Genomic DNA, 15856 nt, shown 5'->3' on the forward strand with positions numbered 1-15856 from the left:
CCTGGGTTCTAGTGATCCTTGCACCTCAGGGTCCCAAGTAGCTGGGACCACAGGCGTGCGCCATCACACCTGGCTAATTTTTGTATTTTTATTAGATACCCGGTTTTGCCATATTGCCTAGGCTTGTCTTGGACTCCTGACCTCAAGCGATCTGCCTGCCTCGGCCTCCCAAAGTGCTGGGATTACAGGCGTGAACCACCATGACTGGGCGAATTTTTTATTTTTTATTTTTTTGAGACAGGGTCTCGTTCCAGCTGGAGTGCGATAGCACCATCTCAGTTCACTGCAGCCTCAAGCTCCTGGGCTCAAGCGATCCTCCCACCTCAGCCTCCTGAGATGCTGGGAGTACAGGCGTGCACCATCAGGCCTGGCTAATTTTATACTTTTTGTAGAGACGGGGTTTCACCATGTTGCCCAGACTGGTCTTAAACTCCTGAGTTCAAGTGATCCACCCGCCTCAGCCTCCCAAAGTGCTGGAATTACAGGTGTGAGCCACTGCACCCAGCCTTCTTGTGTATTTTTTTGTCCCAGTTCTAGAGTCAGCTATTTCTCCAAGGAGCACTGGTTACTTTCATTGGAGAATGACATCAGAAACCAAGATCCGGGTGCTAGGTTATGCTTATTGCTACCAGGGTGCACAGACATTTTAATGTATATGTAACATAACATTTACCTTTTCCACTGTATTTTCATTTATTTATTTATTTATTTTTGAGACGGAGTTTGCTCTGTCGCCTAGGCTGGAGTGCAGTGGCGTGATCTTGGCTCACTGCAACCTTCGCCTCCTGGGTTCAAGTGATTCTCCTGCCTCAGCTTCCTGAGCAGCTGGGATTACAGGCGCGCGCTATGACACCTGGCTAATTTTTGTATTTTTAGTAGAGACGGGGTTTCACCATGTTGGCGTGGCTGGTCTTGAACTCCTGGCCTCAAGTAATCTGGCTTCCTTGGTCTCCCAAAGTGCTGAGATTATAGGCGTAAGCCAACGTGCCTGGTTTTTTTTTTTTTTTTTTTTTTTTTTTTTTTTTTTGAGCTGCAGTCTCGCTGTGTCGCCTAGGCTGGAGTACTGTGGCGCAATCTCGGCTCACTGCAACCTCTGACTCCCAGGTTCAAGCTATTCTCCTGCCTCAGCCTCCCAAGTAGCTGGGATTACAGGTGCCCGCCAGCACACCCAGCTAATTTTTGTATTTTTAGTAGAGATGCGGTTTCACTATGTTGGCCAGGCTGGTCTTGATCTCCTGACCTCGTGATCCTCCCAACTTGGCCTCCCAGTGTGCTGGGATTACAGGCCTTAGCCTCCTCGCCCCGCCGGTCTGTTTTAACTATTAAATAAAATTAGGTAGATTCACATTGTTGTGAAACCATCTGTACTATCTATTTCCAGAACTTCTTCGTCATCTCAAATTGAACCTCTGTATCTGTTAAACAATACCTCGCCATCCTCCTAACACCCACAGCAGCCCCTGATAACCACTGCTGTACTTTCCAACCATGAATTTGACTATCCTAGGTCCCTCATATAAGTGGAACCATACAGTATTTGTCCTTATGCTTCTTTCACTTAGCATGGTTCATCCATGAACTACGTTCATTCATGATGTTGTAGCAATTAGAATTTCATTTCTTTTTAAGGAGAAATAGTATTCCATTGCATGTACTGTACATACCACGTGTGTGTGTGTGTGTGTGTGTTTAAAAGCATAGGGGTCGGCTGGGCATGGTGGCTCACGCCTGTAATCCCAGCACTTTGGGAGGCCAAGGCAGGCGGATCACTTGAGGTCGGGAGTTCAAGACCAGCCTGACCAACATGGAGAAACCCCATCTCTACTAAAAATACAAAATTAGCCGGGCATGGTGGCACATGCCTGTAATCCCAGCTATTCAGAAGGCTGTCAGGAGAATTGCTTGAACCTGGGAGGCGGAGGTTGCGGTCAGCCGAGATCGTGCCATTGCACTCCAATATGGGCAACAAGAGTGAAACTCTGTCTCAAAACAAAACAAAACAAACAAACAAACAAACAACAACATAGGGCTCTTGCTCTGTTGCCCAGGGTGACAGGCTGAACTTGAACTCCTGGCCTCAAGCCTCACGACTCAGCCTCCCTAGTAGCTGAAACTGCAGATGGCCTCCACTGACAGTGGCTACCATATATTTTCAAACATAAAATTTTACGCTATAGATTTTTCTTTTTTTTGAGACGGACTTTCACTCTTGTTGTCCAGGCTGGAGTGCAATGGCACCATCTCAGTTCATCGAAACCTCTGCCTCCCGGGTTCAAGTGATTCTCCTGCCTCAGCCTCCTGAGTGGCTGGGATTACAGGCACATGACACCATGTCCAGCTAATTTTGTATTTTTAGTAGAGAAGGGGTTTCTCCATGTTGCTCAGGCTGGTCTCGAACTCCGGACCTCAGGTGATCCGCCCGCCTCGGCCTCCCGAAGTGCTGGGATTACAGGCGTGAGGCATGCCACCTGGCTTTTTTTATTTTTTTTTAAAGAAATTGGGGTCGGGCGCGATGGCTCACGCCTGTAATCCCAGCACTTTGGGAGGCCGAGGCGGGCGGATCACTTGAGGTCAGAAGTTCGAGACCAGCCTGGCCAACATGGCGAAACCCTGTCTCTACTAAAAATACAAAAAATAGCCGGGCGTGGTGGTGGGCGCCAGTAATCCCAGCTACGCGGGAGGCTGAGGCAGGAAAATCACTTGAACCCGGGAGGCGGAGGTTGCAGTGAGCCGAGTTCGCACCACTGCACTCCAGCCTGGGCGACAGAGGGAGTCTCCGTCTCAAGAAAAAATAATAAATAAGAATAAATAAGTAATAAAGTAAAATGTCCCAGGTAACTGCATATTCGATAGTCTTGCTTTCAACTTAGTTGTTGAATTAGCAATTTTTCCCTTAAAAAAATTTTTTTTTAGCTTATTGTCTTCGGAGATGATAACACCCTTGTTGCGCGGGAGTAAAATTTTAAAGGTAAAACAAACAGGAAACGAGCGTCGGCGGCGAATCTGCTGCTACCAATGTAAAGGTCAGGCCGAGGCCGGCGCGGAGAATCTGCCGTCGCCTGCAGCTGCTCGCCTGTCTCCGTCGGAAGGGAGCCCAAGCTTTGCTGAGGTGAGTGGAAGCGGCTTGCAAGGAGCGGGCCCCACGCCGGAGAGAAGGAAGAGGGAGTGCGGCCCAGACGCTGTGCCCGCGCTTGTGTGGGGCGCCATGTTGAAACCTGGCAAAGGGGACGACATTCTGGGTTGCGTTGCGGGGAGTGGGGACGAGAGCTGGATTGAAGGATGGCCCCTTACTCCCTGCGGCCCCCAGAGAAGGAGAGGGGCGGGGGAGCGGCCTCGAGGGTTGGCGGCCAGGCCGCAGGCTGGATGGGAAGGATAGGCTTTTCCACAGAAACTTACGTGTTTGCCTCCGAGGCCCACTGCGCATGCCCTGGAGGGCTCTGTGGGTCCCGCCTTCAGTTTTGCTTTTCACAGGAGGGGCAAAGTCTTTTTTTTTTTTTTTCCTTTTTGAGACAGTCTTGCTCTGTCGCCCGGGCTGGAGTGCAGTGGTGCGATCGCGGCTCACTGCAACCTCCGCCTCCTGGGTTCAAGCGATTCCACTGCCTCAGCTTCCCGAGTAGCTGAGACTACAGGCGCCCGCCACCACGCCCTGCTAATTTTTTGTATTTTACTGGAGACGGGGTTTCACCATGTTAGCCAGGATGGTCTCGATCTCCTGTCGTGATCCACCCGCCTCGGCCTCCCAAAGTGCTGGGATTACAGGCGTCAGCCACCGTGCCCGGCCAGGAGGGGCAGAGTCTTACCCCGAAGACCCAGGAAGGAGAGGCTTCATTTATTTTTTTGTTTTTCCCCAGAGACAGGGAGTCGCCCAGGCTGGAGAGCGGTGGCGCGATCTCGGCTCACTGCAGCGTCGACATTTCGGGTCAAGCGGTCCTCCCGCCTCAGCCTCTCAAGTATCTGGGACCACAGGCGCGACCCCACGCCCGGAGAATTGATTATTGATTGATTGATTGAAACGGGGTCTCACTTTGTTGCCCAGGCTGGTCTCGAATTTCTGGGCTCAAGCGATCCTCCAGCCTCGGCCTCTCAAAGTGCTGGTATTACAGGCGTGAGCCACCGCGTGCCTGGCCAAAAATTTTCTAAATATGTATAATAATTTATAATTGTAATGCATTTTTATAGACACCATATGATCTAATCTTCACAAAAACCTAGTGAAGTGACATTTAGCTACATTTCACAATAAGAATCCTGAAGCTCAAAATTTACTGACCTCAAATAATCCACCTGCCTTGGCCTCCCAAAGTGCTGGGATTACAGGCATGAGCCACCGCGCCCTGGCCCCCACCATTCATTTCGGCTCTCATCCCCTGTTGATGAATAAAATGAGAATGAGGCCAGGCGCGGTGGTTCACGCCTGTAATCCCAGCACTTTGGGAGGCTGAGGCAGGCGGGTCATCTGACATCAGGAGTTTGAGACCAGCTTGGCCAACATGGTGAAATCCTGTCTGTACTAAAAATGCAAAAATTAGCTGGGCGTGGTGGTGTGTGTCTGTAATCCCAGCTACTCGGGAGGCTGAGGCAGGAGAATCACTTAAACCTGGGAGGCAGAGGTTGCAGTGAGCCGAGATTGGCCATTGCACTCCAGCCTGGGTGACAGAGTGAGACTTTGTCTCAAGTAAAAAAAGAGAATGCAAAAATCGAAAGAGATTGTTGTAGGAAATCTCAACCTAATGCTGCCGGGGAGGAAGTGCACCTAGAAAGATTAATGAGAAACAATGAAACCAGCTGTTAGTATCTATAGAAGCATGCAGATGAGAGAGAGAACAAAATCCATGCTTATCCGTTTGTAATTCTCTTCCGTTTTAATTTGAAGAAGTCTTAAAGTTTTGAACAGGAGCTCTGTGTACAATAATATCAGTTTTATTTGGTAGATCCTTGTGACTCCTGACTTCAAATGATCCGCTCGTCTTGGCCTCCTCAAGTGCTAGGATTGCTGGCGTGAGCCACTGCACCGGGCCCCTTGTGACTTTTTAATGTTGAATGGGGAGGGGTTCTTTTCCTTCAGGAGAGGAGGGGTGGGTCTCAGCCTCAGACACCCAGAATACTGGTTTGTGTGTTTTCTTTTTCCTATCTTTATCTCCAAAACCTTATATTTTATGAAAAGCATCAGAGGAAACGATTAAGAGCTTTAGCTCTGGAGTCCACACTGCCCCTGGTTCTAACTCCTCCACTGGGCTACTTCTTAGCTTTAGGATTTGGGGCACAGGCTGCCTTTTTGTGTCTGACCTTTTTCATCTGAAAAGGCAATAATAATATAGTACCTAAGTCCTGGTATTGTTGAGAAGTGAGAGGAGTTAAGAAGTTAGTACAGGCTGGGTTCGGTGGCTCACATGTGTAATCCCAGCACTTTGGGAGGCTGAGGCAGAAGGATAGCTCATGCCCAGGAGTTCAAGATCAGCCTTTGCAATATAGTGAGACCCCATCTCTACAAAAAAAAAAAAAAAAAAAAAAAAAAAAAAAAAATGCTGGGTATGGTGGCGCATAGTGAGTAATTCCAGGTACTCACGAGGCTAGGATGGGAGAGGCTGCAGTGAGCCATGACTGTGCCACTGTACTCCAGTCTGGGCAACAGAGCAAGACCCTGTCTCAAAAAAAATTCAAGCGATTCTCCTGCCTCAGCCTTCCATAGCTGGGATTACAGGCATGCACCACCATGCCTGGGTAATTTTGTATTTTCAATAGAGACGGGGTTACTCCATGTTGGTCAGGCTAGTCTCAAACTCCCGACTTCAGACAATCTGCCCACTTTTGCCTCCCAAAGTGCTGGGATTCAGGCGTGAGCCACTGCGCCTGGCTTTTTTTTTTTTTTTTTAAACAGAGACAGGGGCTCACCATGTTTCCCATGTTGCCCAGGCTAGTCTCGAACTCCTGGGCTCAAGGGATCCTCCCATTTTGGCCTCCCAAAGTGCTGGGATTACAGGCGTGAGCCACCACGCCCAGCCTCTTCTTTCTTTCTTTTTTTTTTGAGACGGAGTCTCGCTCTGTCGCCCAGGCTGGAGTGCAATGGCGGGATCTCGGCTCACTGCAAGCTCCGCCTCCCGGGTTCACGCCATTCTCCTGCCTCAGCCTCCCGAGTAGCTGGGACTACAGACGCCCGCCACTATGCCTGGCTAATTTTTTTTTTTTTTTTGTATTTTTTTGTATTTTTAGTAGAGACGGGGTTTCACTGTGTTAGCCAGGATGGTCTCAATCTCCTGACCTCGTGATCTGCCCGCCTCGGCCTCCCAAAGTGCTGTGATTACAGGCATGAGCCACCGCGCCCGGCTGCCTCTTCTTTTTTTCACGTGGAGAAATTCCAGCCACGAGAGAAGACACAAATTGAGTTAGAGCCAGAGCCCAGACCAGGACTGAAATTGTCTCCCTCTCATCCTGTGCTCCTTCTGTCACTCCATCTGTTTTTCATTCTTTTACTGACAGCAGAGAGGCAGCCTCTGCGAAGTTGCTTGTTGATGATGACAGACATATTGCCCTCCTTTTACCATGTGGTGGGTGGTAAACAGTGTCATGTCCTGTTCTTGTTTCTCAATGATCAGGTTTGCCTGATTTGGACTAAAAAAAGTTCTATGATTTTTTTTTTTTTTTTTTTTTTTTGAGACAGAGTATTGCTGTGTTGATGAGGCTGGAGTGCAGTGGCGCAATTTCAGCTCACTGCAACCTCCGACTCCTGGTTTCAAGCGATTCTCCTGCTGCAGCCTCCCAAGTAGCTGGGATTGCAGGCGCCCGCCACCACACCCAGCTAATTTTTGTATGTTTAGTAGAGATGGGGTTTCGCTATGTTGCTGAGGCTGGTCTTGAGCTGCTGACCTCGTGATCCGCCTGCCTCGGCCTCCCAAGATGCTGGGATTACTGGCGTGAGCCACTGCGCCGGGCCAGTTCTGTGATTTTTGATCAGAGTTGGTTCAGTTCCTCAGTATTTATCAGAAAGCATCCTAGGATCTGGAGCCACCAGACTGAAGAGTGTTTACTGTGTGTTGGGCAAAACATGATCAGGACTTTAGAAGTTTCAGTGAGCTGTGAGAAAGACACAGTTGCTTCATGGTGGAGGGAGCTAAATCTGGACTTGACAGGCCCAGTAGAATTTCCGCAAGTGGATATGAGGGAGATAGGCAGGGAGAGGATATTCCCAAGAGAAGAAATCATCCTGAGATGTTTGCACAAATGGTTTAGGCCAAAAAGAAAGAAAAATTGTACTGGGAAAGACATGGGGCTGGGGAATTAGGGCACATTCAAGGAAGGAGGAGCAAGCCTGGGTAGTTTACAAACAGGCTTTGTTCCTGTTGAAAGGATCAGGAGAAAAATAGAATAGGTTTTATGATGGGACATGGTGAGAGGCTAAGTGAGGGTCAGAGGTCTTTTTTTTTTTTTCTTCTGAGATGGAGTCTCGCTCTGTTGCCCAGGCTGGAGGGCAGTGGCATGATCTCGGCTCACTGCAACCTTCGCCTCCTGGGTTCAGTCTCCCAAGTAGCTGAGACTACAGGGTGTGCACCACCTTGCCCAGCTAATTTTTTGTATTTTTAGTAGATATGGGGTTTCACCATGTTGGCCAGGCTGGTCTTGAACTCCTGACCTCAAGTGATCCTCCCGTCTTGGCCTCCTAAAGTGCTGGGATTACAGGTGTGAGATCGTGCCCGGCCTAGTGTCAGAGGTCTTGAGTGCAGTGTCATTGATTTTGGATTTTATTCTGTAGGTGTTTGGCTTTTTTACTGAGGAAAGAAAAATTCACAGTGCACCTCTAAGTAATCACTCCCCCTATATAACCCATCAACTGAGGGAGAAATAAAGCAGAAAGATCCTTGAGGAAAATTTGAGTAAGAGGAAAAAAGTTATAGATATTTTAAGAAATATTATGGAAAAATGCTGTTAGGAATGAGAACTACTGTATATATTTCACAGAAACCTGGTTTTTTGTTTTTGTTTTTGTTTTGAGACAGGGTCTCACTCTGTTACCCACACTGAAGTACAGTGGCATGGATCAAGGCTCACTGCAGTCTCAAGTTCCAAGGCTCAAGCCATCCTCCTGTCTCAGCCCCCCTAGTAGCTGGGACTACAGGCGTGCACCACCATGCCTGGCTAATATTTTTGAATTTTAGTAGAGATGAGGTCTTGATATGTTGCCCAGGCTGGTCTCCAACTCCTGAGCTCAAGCGATCGTCCCACCTTGGCCTTCTAAAGTACTGGGATTACAGGTGTGAGCCACTGCAACAGGTCAAGTTTTTTTTTTTTCTTTCTTCTTTCTTTTTTTGAGACAGACTCTCGCTCTGTCACCCAGGCTGGAGTGCGGTGATGCGACCTCGGCTCACTGCAACCTCCGCCTCCTGGGTTCAAGCAATTCTCCTGCCTCAACCTCCCGAGTAGCTGCGACTACAGGCGTGTGCAACTGTGCCCAGCTGATTTTTGTATTTTTAGTAGAGACGGGGTTTCACCATGTTGGCCAGACTGGTCTCAAACTCCTTGGCCAGACTGGTCTTGAACTCCTGACCTCGTGATCTGCCCACCTTGGCCTCCCAAAGTGCTGAGATTACAGGCGTGAGCTACCGCACTCGCCAATTTTGTTTTTTTTTTTTCTTAACTTTTGAGACTTCTTCCAGGAAAGACCTGGTTTGGTTTTTATTTTTTATTTATTTTTTTGAGACAGAGCCTCGCTTTGTTGCCCAGGCTGGAGTGCAGTGGTGTAATCTCGGCTCACTGCAACCTCCGCCTCCTGGGTTCAAGCCACTCTCCTGCCTCAACCTCCTGAGTAGCTGGGATTAAGGCGCCCACCTACCTCGCCTGGCTAATTTTTTTTTTTTTTTGGAGACGGAATTTTGCTCTTATTGCTCAGGCTGGAGTGCAATGGCGTGATCTCGGCTCACCGCAACCTCCACCAACCTAGTTCAAGTGATTCTCCTGCCTCAGCCTCTCGAGTACCTGGGATTACAGGCGCCTACAACCACGCCCCGCTAATTTTGTATTTTTATTTGAGATGGGGTTTCTCTATGTTGGTCAGGCTGGTCTCGAACTCCTGACCTCAGGTGATCCACCTGCCTCAGCCTCCTAAAGTGCTGGGATTATAGGTGTTAGCCACTGCACCCAGCCAGCCAAGGTTTTTTTTTTTTTTTGAGATGGAGTCTTGCTCTGTCGCCCAGGCTGGAGTGCAGTGGCGCGAACTCTGCTCACTGCAAGCTCCGCCTCCCAGGTTCACGCCATTCTCCTGCCTCAGCCTCCCGAGTAGCTGGGACTACAGGCGCCCGCCATCATGCCCGGCTAATTTTTTTTGTATTTTTTAGTAGAGACAGAGTTTCACCGTGTTAGCCAGGATGGTCTCGATCTCCTGACCTCATGATCCGCCCGCCTCGGCCTCCCAAAGTGCTGGGATTACAGGCGTGAGCCACCGCGTCTGGCCTCAGCCAAGGTTTTTAAGTAACATATTTCAGCATTGGCTCTACAGCGTTGCAGGTTGGTCACATAAGCATTAGCTGGGTCTGAAATATTAGTAAGCATTTTATTATTCCAGCAAAGATTCACATGAATTAACTATGTATCCGAAGGCATGACAACTGCAGTGTGCTTGCTGGGCAAAAAATTACCATTGCAGTAAATTCTCATGCTCCCAGTCTAAACGGATTATCAGCTAGGGATCTGAGAAGAAATCCCATGTTCCTTTTGAGACAAATAACCCGCTCCCGCTGCTGGGTCACTGTAGCCTTAGCTTTGTTGTCTGTTTACTGCAGAATGGTGCATCCAAATCCCTGTTTTCTCTTGTAGTTTTAAAAAAGTCTATATCTTTTAATGATGCATAGTAAAAAAATTTCCACACGAATGATGTGATATCTAGAATTTGTTTCAGAATTATCTGGGGGCAGATTATTCTGGCCACATGTGCATGGTGGTTCTAGTTGAGCCGGGTGAGAAGTTTGTGGAGGGTTATTATATGATTCTCTATGTTGGTATTTGATATTCTTGGTAGTAGAGTTTTTAAATTGCCATTTTCCACCAGCAGTTCCTGGGCTAGTTTTCCTATGATCATTTTAAAGGTTCTGAAAGGGAAGTCTGGTTTTGATCCACGTTGCCACATTGTAATGTGTTCATAGTTGGTAAGTGCCCTTCCGTGGCTGAGCCAGATGCTGCATATATGGGTGAAACCTGAGCACGCTGCCCTCTGCTTCCTGAGAGGGCATTTGTAGGAGTGGGTAAGGGCTTCTCTGGAGCACAACTGCCTGGCTTTGGTGCTGTCTCCCCCACTTACTAGCAGGGAGGACTTAGCCTCTGTGGGTGTTCCCTTCCTTTCCTGTTTTTAAGAAGGGGTGAATGATAGTATCCTTTTCATGGCATTGTTGTAAGGGTTGAATGAGTGGCTCAGAGTAGAGGCTCCATCCACGCTTGCTCTTATCATTCATAGAACATGAACGATTGGATGCCCATCGCCAAGGAGTATGATCCACTCAAAGCGGGCAGCATTGATGGCACCGATGAAGACCCACACGACCGCGCGGTCTGGAGGGCAATGCTGGCACGATATGTCCCCAACAAAGGTGTCATAGGAGATCCCCTCCTCACCCTGTTTGTGGCCAGACTAAACTTGCAGACCAAGGAGGACAAATTAAAGGAAGTCTTTTCCCGCTATGGTGACATTCGGCGGCTTCGGCTGGTCAGGGACTTGGTCACAGGCTTTTCAAAGGGCTACGCCTTCATCGAATACAAGGAGGAGCGTGCCGTGATCAAAGCTTACCGAGATGCTGATGGCCTGGTTATTGACCAGCATGAGATATTTGTGGACTACGAGCTGGAAAGGACTCTCAAAGGGTGGATCCCTCGGCGACTTGGAGGCGGTCTTGGGGGAAAAAAGGAGTCTGGGCAACTGAGATTTGGGGGACGGGACCGGCCTTTTCGAAAACCTATTAACTTGCCAGTCGTTAAAAACGACCTCTATAGAGAGGGAAAACGGGAAAGGCGGGAGCGATCTCGATCCCGAGAAAGACACTGGGACTCGAGGACAAGGGATCGAGACCATGACAGGGGCCGGGAGAAGAGATGGCAAGAAAGAGAGCCGACCAGGGTGTGGCCCGACAATGAGTGGGAGAGAGAGAGGGACTTCAGAGATGACAGGATCAAGGGGAGGGAGAAGAAGGAAAGAGGCAAGTAGAGGCCCAACAGCAGAACCCCAAAGTGAAGTTACAGTGGAAATGAGTGGAGGGGGATTGTCTTTCAACGCAGCGTGAGTCTAATGGTTGAATAAAACTTACTGATGATCATGGGGTTTGGAATAGTTTTCTTTCCAATCTGGAACTTCGGTTCAAGCAGATAGGAATTTATCATCTTCCTCACATAGTTCTAAGGACATGTTATTTAACAGGATCAAGAAGCAATTTTGTAGTTACTGGCATCTGTACAGAAGGGCATTTTCTTTTCTTTTCTTTTCTTTTTTTTGAGACAGAGTCTCACTCTGTTGCCAGGGCTGGAGTGCAGTGGTACGATCTTGGCTCACTGTAACCTCTGCCTCCTGGGTTCAAGTGATTCTCCTGCCTCAGCCTCCCCAGTAGTTGGGATTACAGGCATGTGCCACCATGCCCGACTAATTTTTGTATTTTTAGTGGAGATGGGGTTTCACCATGTTGGTCAGGCTGTTCTCGAACTCCTGACCTCAGATGATCCACCTGCCTTGGCCTCCCAAAGTGCTGGGATTACAGGTGTGAGCCACTACTCCTGGCCTGGTCTCCAACTCTTGACCTCAAATGATCCACCTGCCTTAGCCTCCCAAAGTGCTAGGATTACAGGCATAAGCCACTGCGCCCAGCCAGAAGGGCATTTGTAAGGAGCTAGTATTCAGATTTAATTTGGCAGTAGGAATTTGATTTTCTTCCATCTATTTTAAATGATCATCTTGAGTATGTGGCAAAAAGAGGTTATGACCTAATCACACTCCTCTGAGTCCTTAGAGGAAGAACACTAATCTGGTCAGAATAAATTGTATCTTTTCTATCTTTATATCCATAGCCCAAGAGTTTGCTGAATTGAAATAAAAATGGGATAGAAAAGTGAATTCAAGGAGAATGTCCAGAGCCCTAATACCAGAAGGCAGTCTGCACAGCCAGGTCAGCATTCTTGAACAAATGCACTTCCATTCTCACTCAAAATGCCGACTGCCTTTCTTCTTTTTCTGACTGACATTTAAAATTAAAAACCAAAGTTGCTGGGCTGTGATCTATGGCAGCCTTCCAGCCCTTTGAAAAGATAAAGTTTGACAGAAGTGGTGGTGAAATGAAAATGAAGAATAAGGAGTGGTCAGGATCTATGAAAGAATTACAGCTAGTTCTGATGGATTGATTTTTCCTTTCTCTCTTATCCAGTCTCTGGGGTGCTCGAGAGCTAGATCTGCTGACCTTAACTTCTGAGGACTTTGAGCAAGTACCATACTGTTCGGATGATTTTCAAAAAAGTGACATTTAGCATTTTGATAAACGGCTGTCTTTGAAAGTTCATATTCTGAAAATTCAAGATGTTTCATGCAAAATAAATGATTTAGTACCATTGCTAGGTTTTCGCATAGGAGTATGAATCTCATGATATTATACAGGGAACTGGACCAACCTGCTGTGGCTTAAAATTGCCGTCAGCTGTTAGAACAGTTTTAGAAAAATAGGCCCTTTCCTTTGTGAATTTCCAGTACAGAATTTTATTATTTCCCAAGTCTCAGAAAACAACCTTGCAGGAAACCTTTTTGATTTCACTCACATTTAATTTACAAAGTGTTCCCTTATTATGGCACCAGAAGGGTGTTGTGGGGTAGGGTTGGTAGATTGTCTAGAAAACAAGACTGCCTGCATTAGGGAAGCCTTGTGAGATACCATCAGGACAAAAAGCAAAGCCCGTTGCAGTGTTTGTGTAGTTGTCAACTCTGAGCATCATAACAGGGAGAGATTGAAAACATGCACGCTTGGCTGGGCACGGTGCTCACGGCTGTGATCCCAGCACTTTGGGAGGCCGAGGCGGGCGGATCACCTGAGGACAGGAGTTCGAGACCATCCTGGCCAACATGGTAAAGCCCCGTCCCTACTAAAAATACAAAAATTAACTGGGCGTGGTGGCAGGTGCCTGTAATCCCAGCTACTCAGGAGGTTGAGGCAGGAGAATGGCTTGAACCCAGGAGGTGGAGGTTGCAGTGAGCCAAGACCGGACCACTGCACTCCAGCCTGGGTGACAGAGCGAGACTCCGTCTCAAAAAAAAAAAAAAAAGAAAAGAAAAAAAGAAAACATGCACACTGAGGCTGGGCGTGATGGCTCACGGCTGTAATCTCAGCACTTTGGGAGGCCATGACAGGTGGATGGCTTGGAGCTCAGCAGTTCGAGACCAGTCTGGGCAACGTGGTGAAAACTTGTCTTTACGAAAAACACAAAAATTAGCCGGGTGTTGGTTTTGCTTGCCTGTAGTCCCACCTACTTGGGAGGCTGAGGCTGGAGAATTGCTCGAGCCCGGGAAGCAGAGGTTGCAGTGAGCTGAGATTGTGCCACTGCACTCCAACCTGGGTGACAGAGTAAGACCCTGTCTCAAAACAAAAAACAAAAAACTTGTACACTCAGACTCCAACCCTGTACATTTGGGCTTAGTGTTCTATGGGCTGTGGTGACTTTGAAAGAAAAACAATGGTACAGCCTCCATGGTAGGGACTTTGGCAGTCTCCATGAACATGACAGAAGCAAATACTCTTTGATCTAGCAATTCTGCTTCTAGTTTATTCTGTAGACCTTTGTGTGTGTGACAGTGTGCAACACTTTTTGAGAGTAAAGGATTGGAAGGAAGCTACCTGTCCATCAGTGGGGCCTAGATAAACATTAATAAATATCACCTCCATATGGTAGACCAGGGCACTGTAGGATGTTCATGAGCACCTTCCTTGGTGTCTACCCATAGATGACAGTATCCTCTCTCCCCCTCCAGTTGTGACAACCAAAAATGTCTCCAGACTGCCAAATATCCCCTGGGGGGCTCAGTCATCCGTGGTTGAGAGCCACTGTCTTTTTTTTTTTTTTTTGAGACAGAGTCTCGCTCTGTCGCCCAGGCTGGAGTGCAGTGGTGCGATCTCTGCTCACTGCAAACTCTGCCTCCCGGGTTCAAGTGATTCTCCTGCCTCAGCCTCCTGAGTAGCTGGGACAACAGGCGCGTGCCCCCATGCCCAGCTAATTTTTGTATTTTTAGTAGAGATGGGATTTCTCTATGTTGGCCAGGCTGGTCTCAAACTCCTGACCTCATGATCCGCCTGCCTCAGCCTCCCAAAGTGCTGGGATTACAGGTATGAACCACTGCTCCTGGCCATGAGAGCCACTGTCTTATGTACTCATATGGAGTTATTGCTATACATTTTTTTTTCTTTTTTGAGGCAGGGTCTCACTCTGTCCCCCAGGCTGGAGTGCAGTGGTGTGATCACAGCTCACTGCAGCCTTAAACTGGGCTCAAGGGATCCTCCTGCCTTAGCCTCCCAAGTAGCTGAGATCATAGGTGTACACCACCACACCCACCTATTTTTTTATTTTAATTAATTTTTTGTAGAGGTGGGTTATTGCTATGTCACCTAGGTTTGTCTTAAACTCCTGGGCTCAAGTGATCCTCCCTACTTGACCTCCCAAAATATGGGGATTATAGGTGTGACCCACTGCACCTGGCCCTCTGTAGGATATTTCAAGGGGAAAAAAGAAAAGCACAGAACAGCATGAATATATTATGCTGCCATTTAAATAAAAAAAAAAGGGAGGGCCAGGTATGGTGGTTCATGTCTGTAGTCCCATCTACTCGGGAGGCTGAGGCAGGAGGATTGCTTGAGGCCAGGAGTTTGGGACCAGCCTTGGTGACATAGTAAGACCTTGTCCCTTAAGAAAAAAGCAAAGAAGGAATATATACACACATGTACATATATATATGCTTTTTGTTCTTGATTTTATTTTACATAATTGCATGTATAAACTTTCTGATGGATTGATTTTTCCTTTCTGTCCCAATTATCTAGCCTCTGATGTGCTCAAGAGCTGGATCTGCTGACTTATCAAAAAAGTGACATTTGGCCAGGCACGGTGGCTCACACCTGAATTCCCAGCACTTTGGGAGGCTGGGGTGTGAGGATCACTTGAGCCCAGGAGTTTGAGACCAGCTTAGGCAACAAAGTAAGACCTGGTCTCTACAAAAAATAATTAGCTGGGCATGGTGGTGCACATCAGTAGTACCAGCTACTTGGGAGGCTGAGGTGGGAGGATTGCTTGAGCCCAGGGGTTCATAGCTGCAATGAGCTATGATAGTGCCACTGTACTCCAGCCTAGGTGACAGAGTGAGACCCTGTGTCCAAAAAAAAAAAAAAAAAAAGGCCAGCCACAGTGGCTCACACCTGTAATCCCAGCACTTTGAGAGGCCAAGGCAGGTGATTCACTTGAGGTCAGGAGTTCGAGACCTCGAGGCCAGCCTGGCCAACATGGTGAAACCCCATCTTTACTAAAAATACAAAAATTAGTCAGGTATGGTGGCACACACATGTAGTCCCAGCTACTTGGGAGGCTCAGGCATGAGAACTGCTTGAACTCAAGAGGCGGAAGTTGCAGTGAGCAGAGATGGTGCCACTATACTTTGGCTTGGGCAAGACTATCTCAAAAAAAAAGAGAGACATTTAGTGTTTAGGAAAGATAACCAAGAAACTGGCAATTTTGGTTACCTGTTGGAAGGGCAACAAAGGTGGCCAGGGGTGGGAGAGAAATTCATCAGTATACCTGCTTCTATACTCTTTGAGAATAAATTCTAATAATTCTAATGGGCACTCAGGTTTGAGAAACCCTGCTC

General features: G+C 47.8%; 1 protein-coding gene across 3 annotated transcripts; it reads left to right on the forward strand.

The window, feature by feature from the left end:
* The first annotated feature begins 2753 nt into the window (after positions 1–2753).
* Positions 2754–11291, forward strand: SNRNP35 (small nuclear ribonucleoprotein U11/U12 subunit 35). Of its 3 annotated transcripts, XM_063785241.1 has the most exons (3): positions 3009–3109; positions 3852–4787; positions 10439–11291. In XM_063785241.1, exons 2-3 carry the CDS (start codon positions 4776–4778, stop codon positions 11180–11182), a joined length of 756 nt encoding a protein of 251 aa, XP_063641311.1. In that variant the 5' UTR covers positions 3009–3109; positions 3852–4775; the 3' UTR covers positions 11183–11291. The 3 variants fall into 3 exon arrangements, with proteins under 3 accessions (XP_509463.4, XP_063641311.1, XP_054519781.1); XM_509463.6 differs by lacking the exon at positions 3852–4787 and having other exon boundaries at positions 2754–3109; XM_054663806.2 differs by lacking the exons at positions 3009–3109; positions 3852–4787 and adding an exon at positions 6214–9495.
* Positions 11292–15856: the final 4565 nt, after the last annotated feature.

This window comes from Pan troglodytes, chromosome 10 (assembly GCF_028858775.2).
Source record: "Pan troglodytes isolate AG18354 chromosome 10, NHGRI_mPanTro3-v2.0_pri, whole genome shotgun sequence".
Taxonomy (NCBI): Eukaryota; Metazoa; Chordata; class Mammalia; order Primates; family Hominidae; genus Pan; species Pan troglodytes.

What these genes read in the sequence shown, in the direction of transcription:
- SNRNP35 (XM_509463.6), top strand. Translation starts at nt 2,930, where the DNA reads ATGATAACACCCTTGTTGCGCGGGAGTAAAATTTTAAAGGTAAAACAA. An exon ending in GGAGCCCAAGCTTTGCTGAG is followed by an intron (nt 3,110 to 10,438) that starts GTGAGTGGAAGC and finishes TATCATTCATAG; the next exon opens with AACATGAACGATTGGATGCC.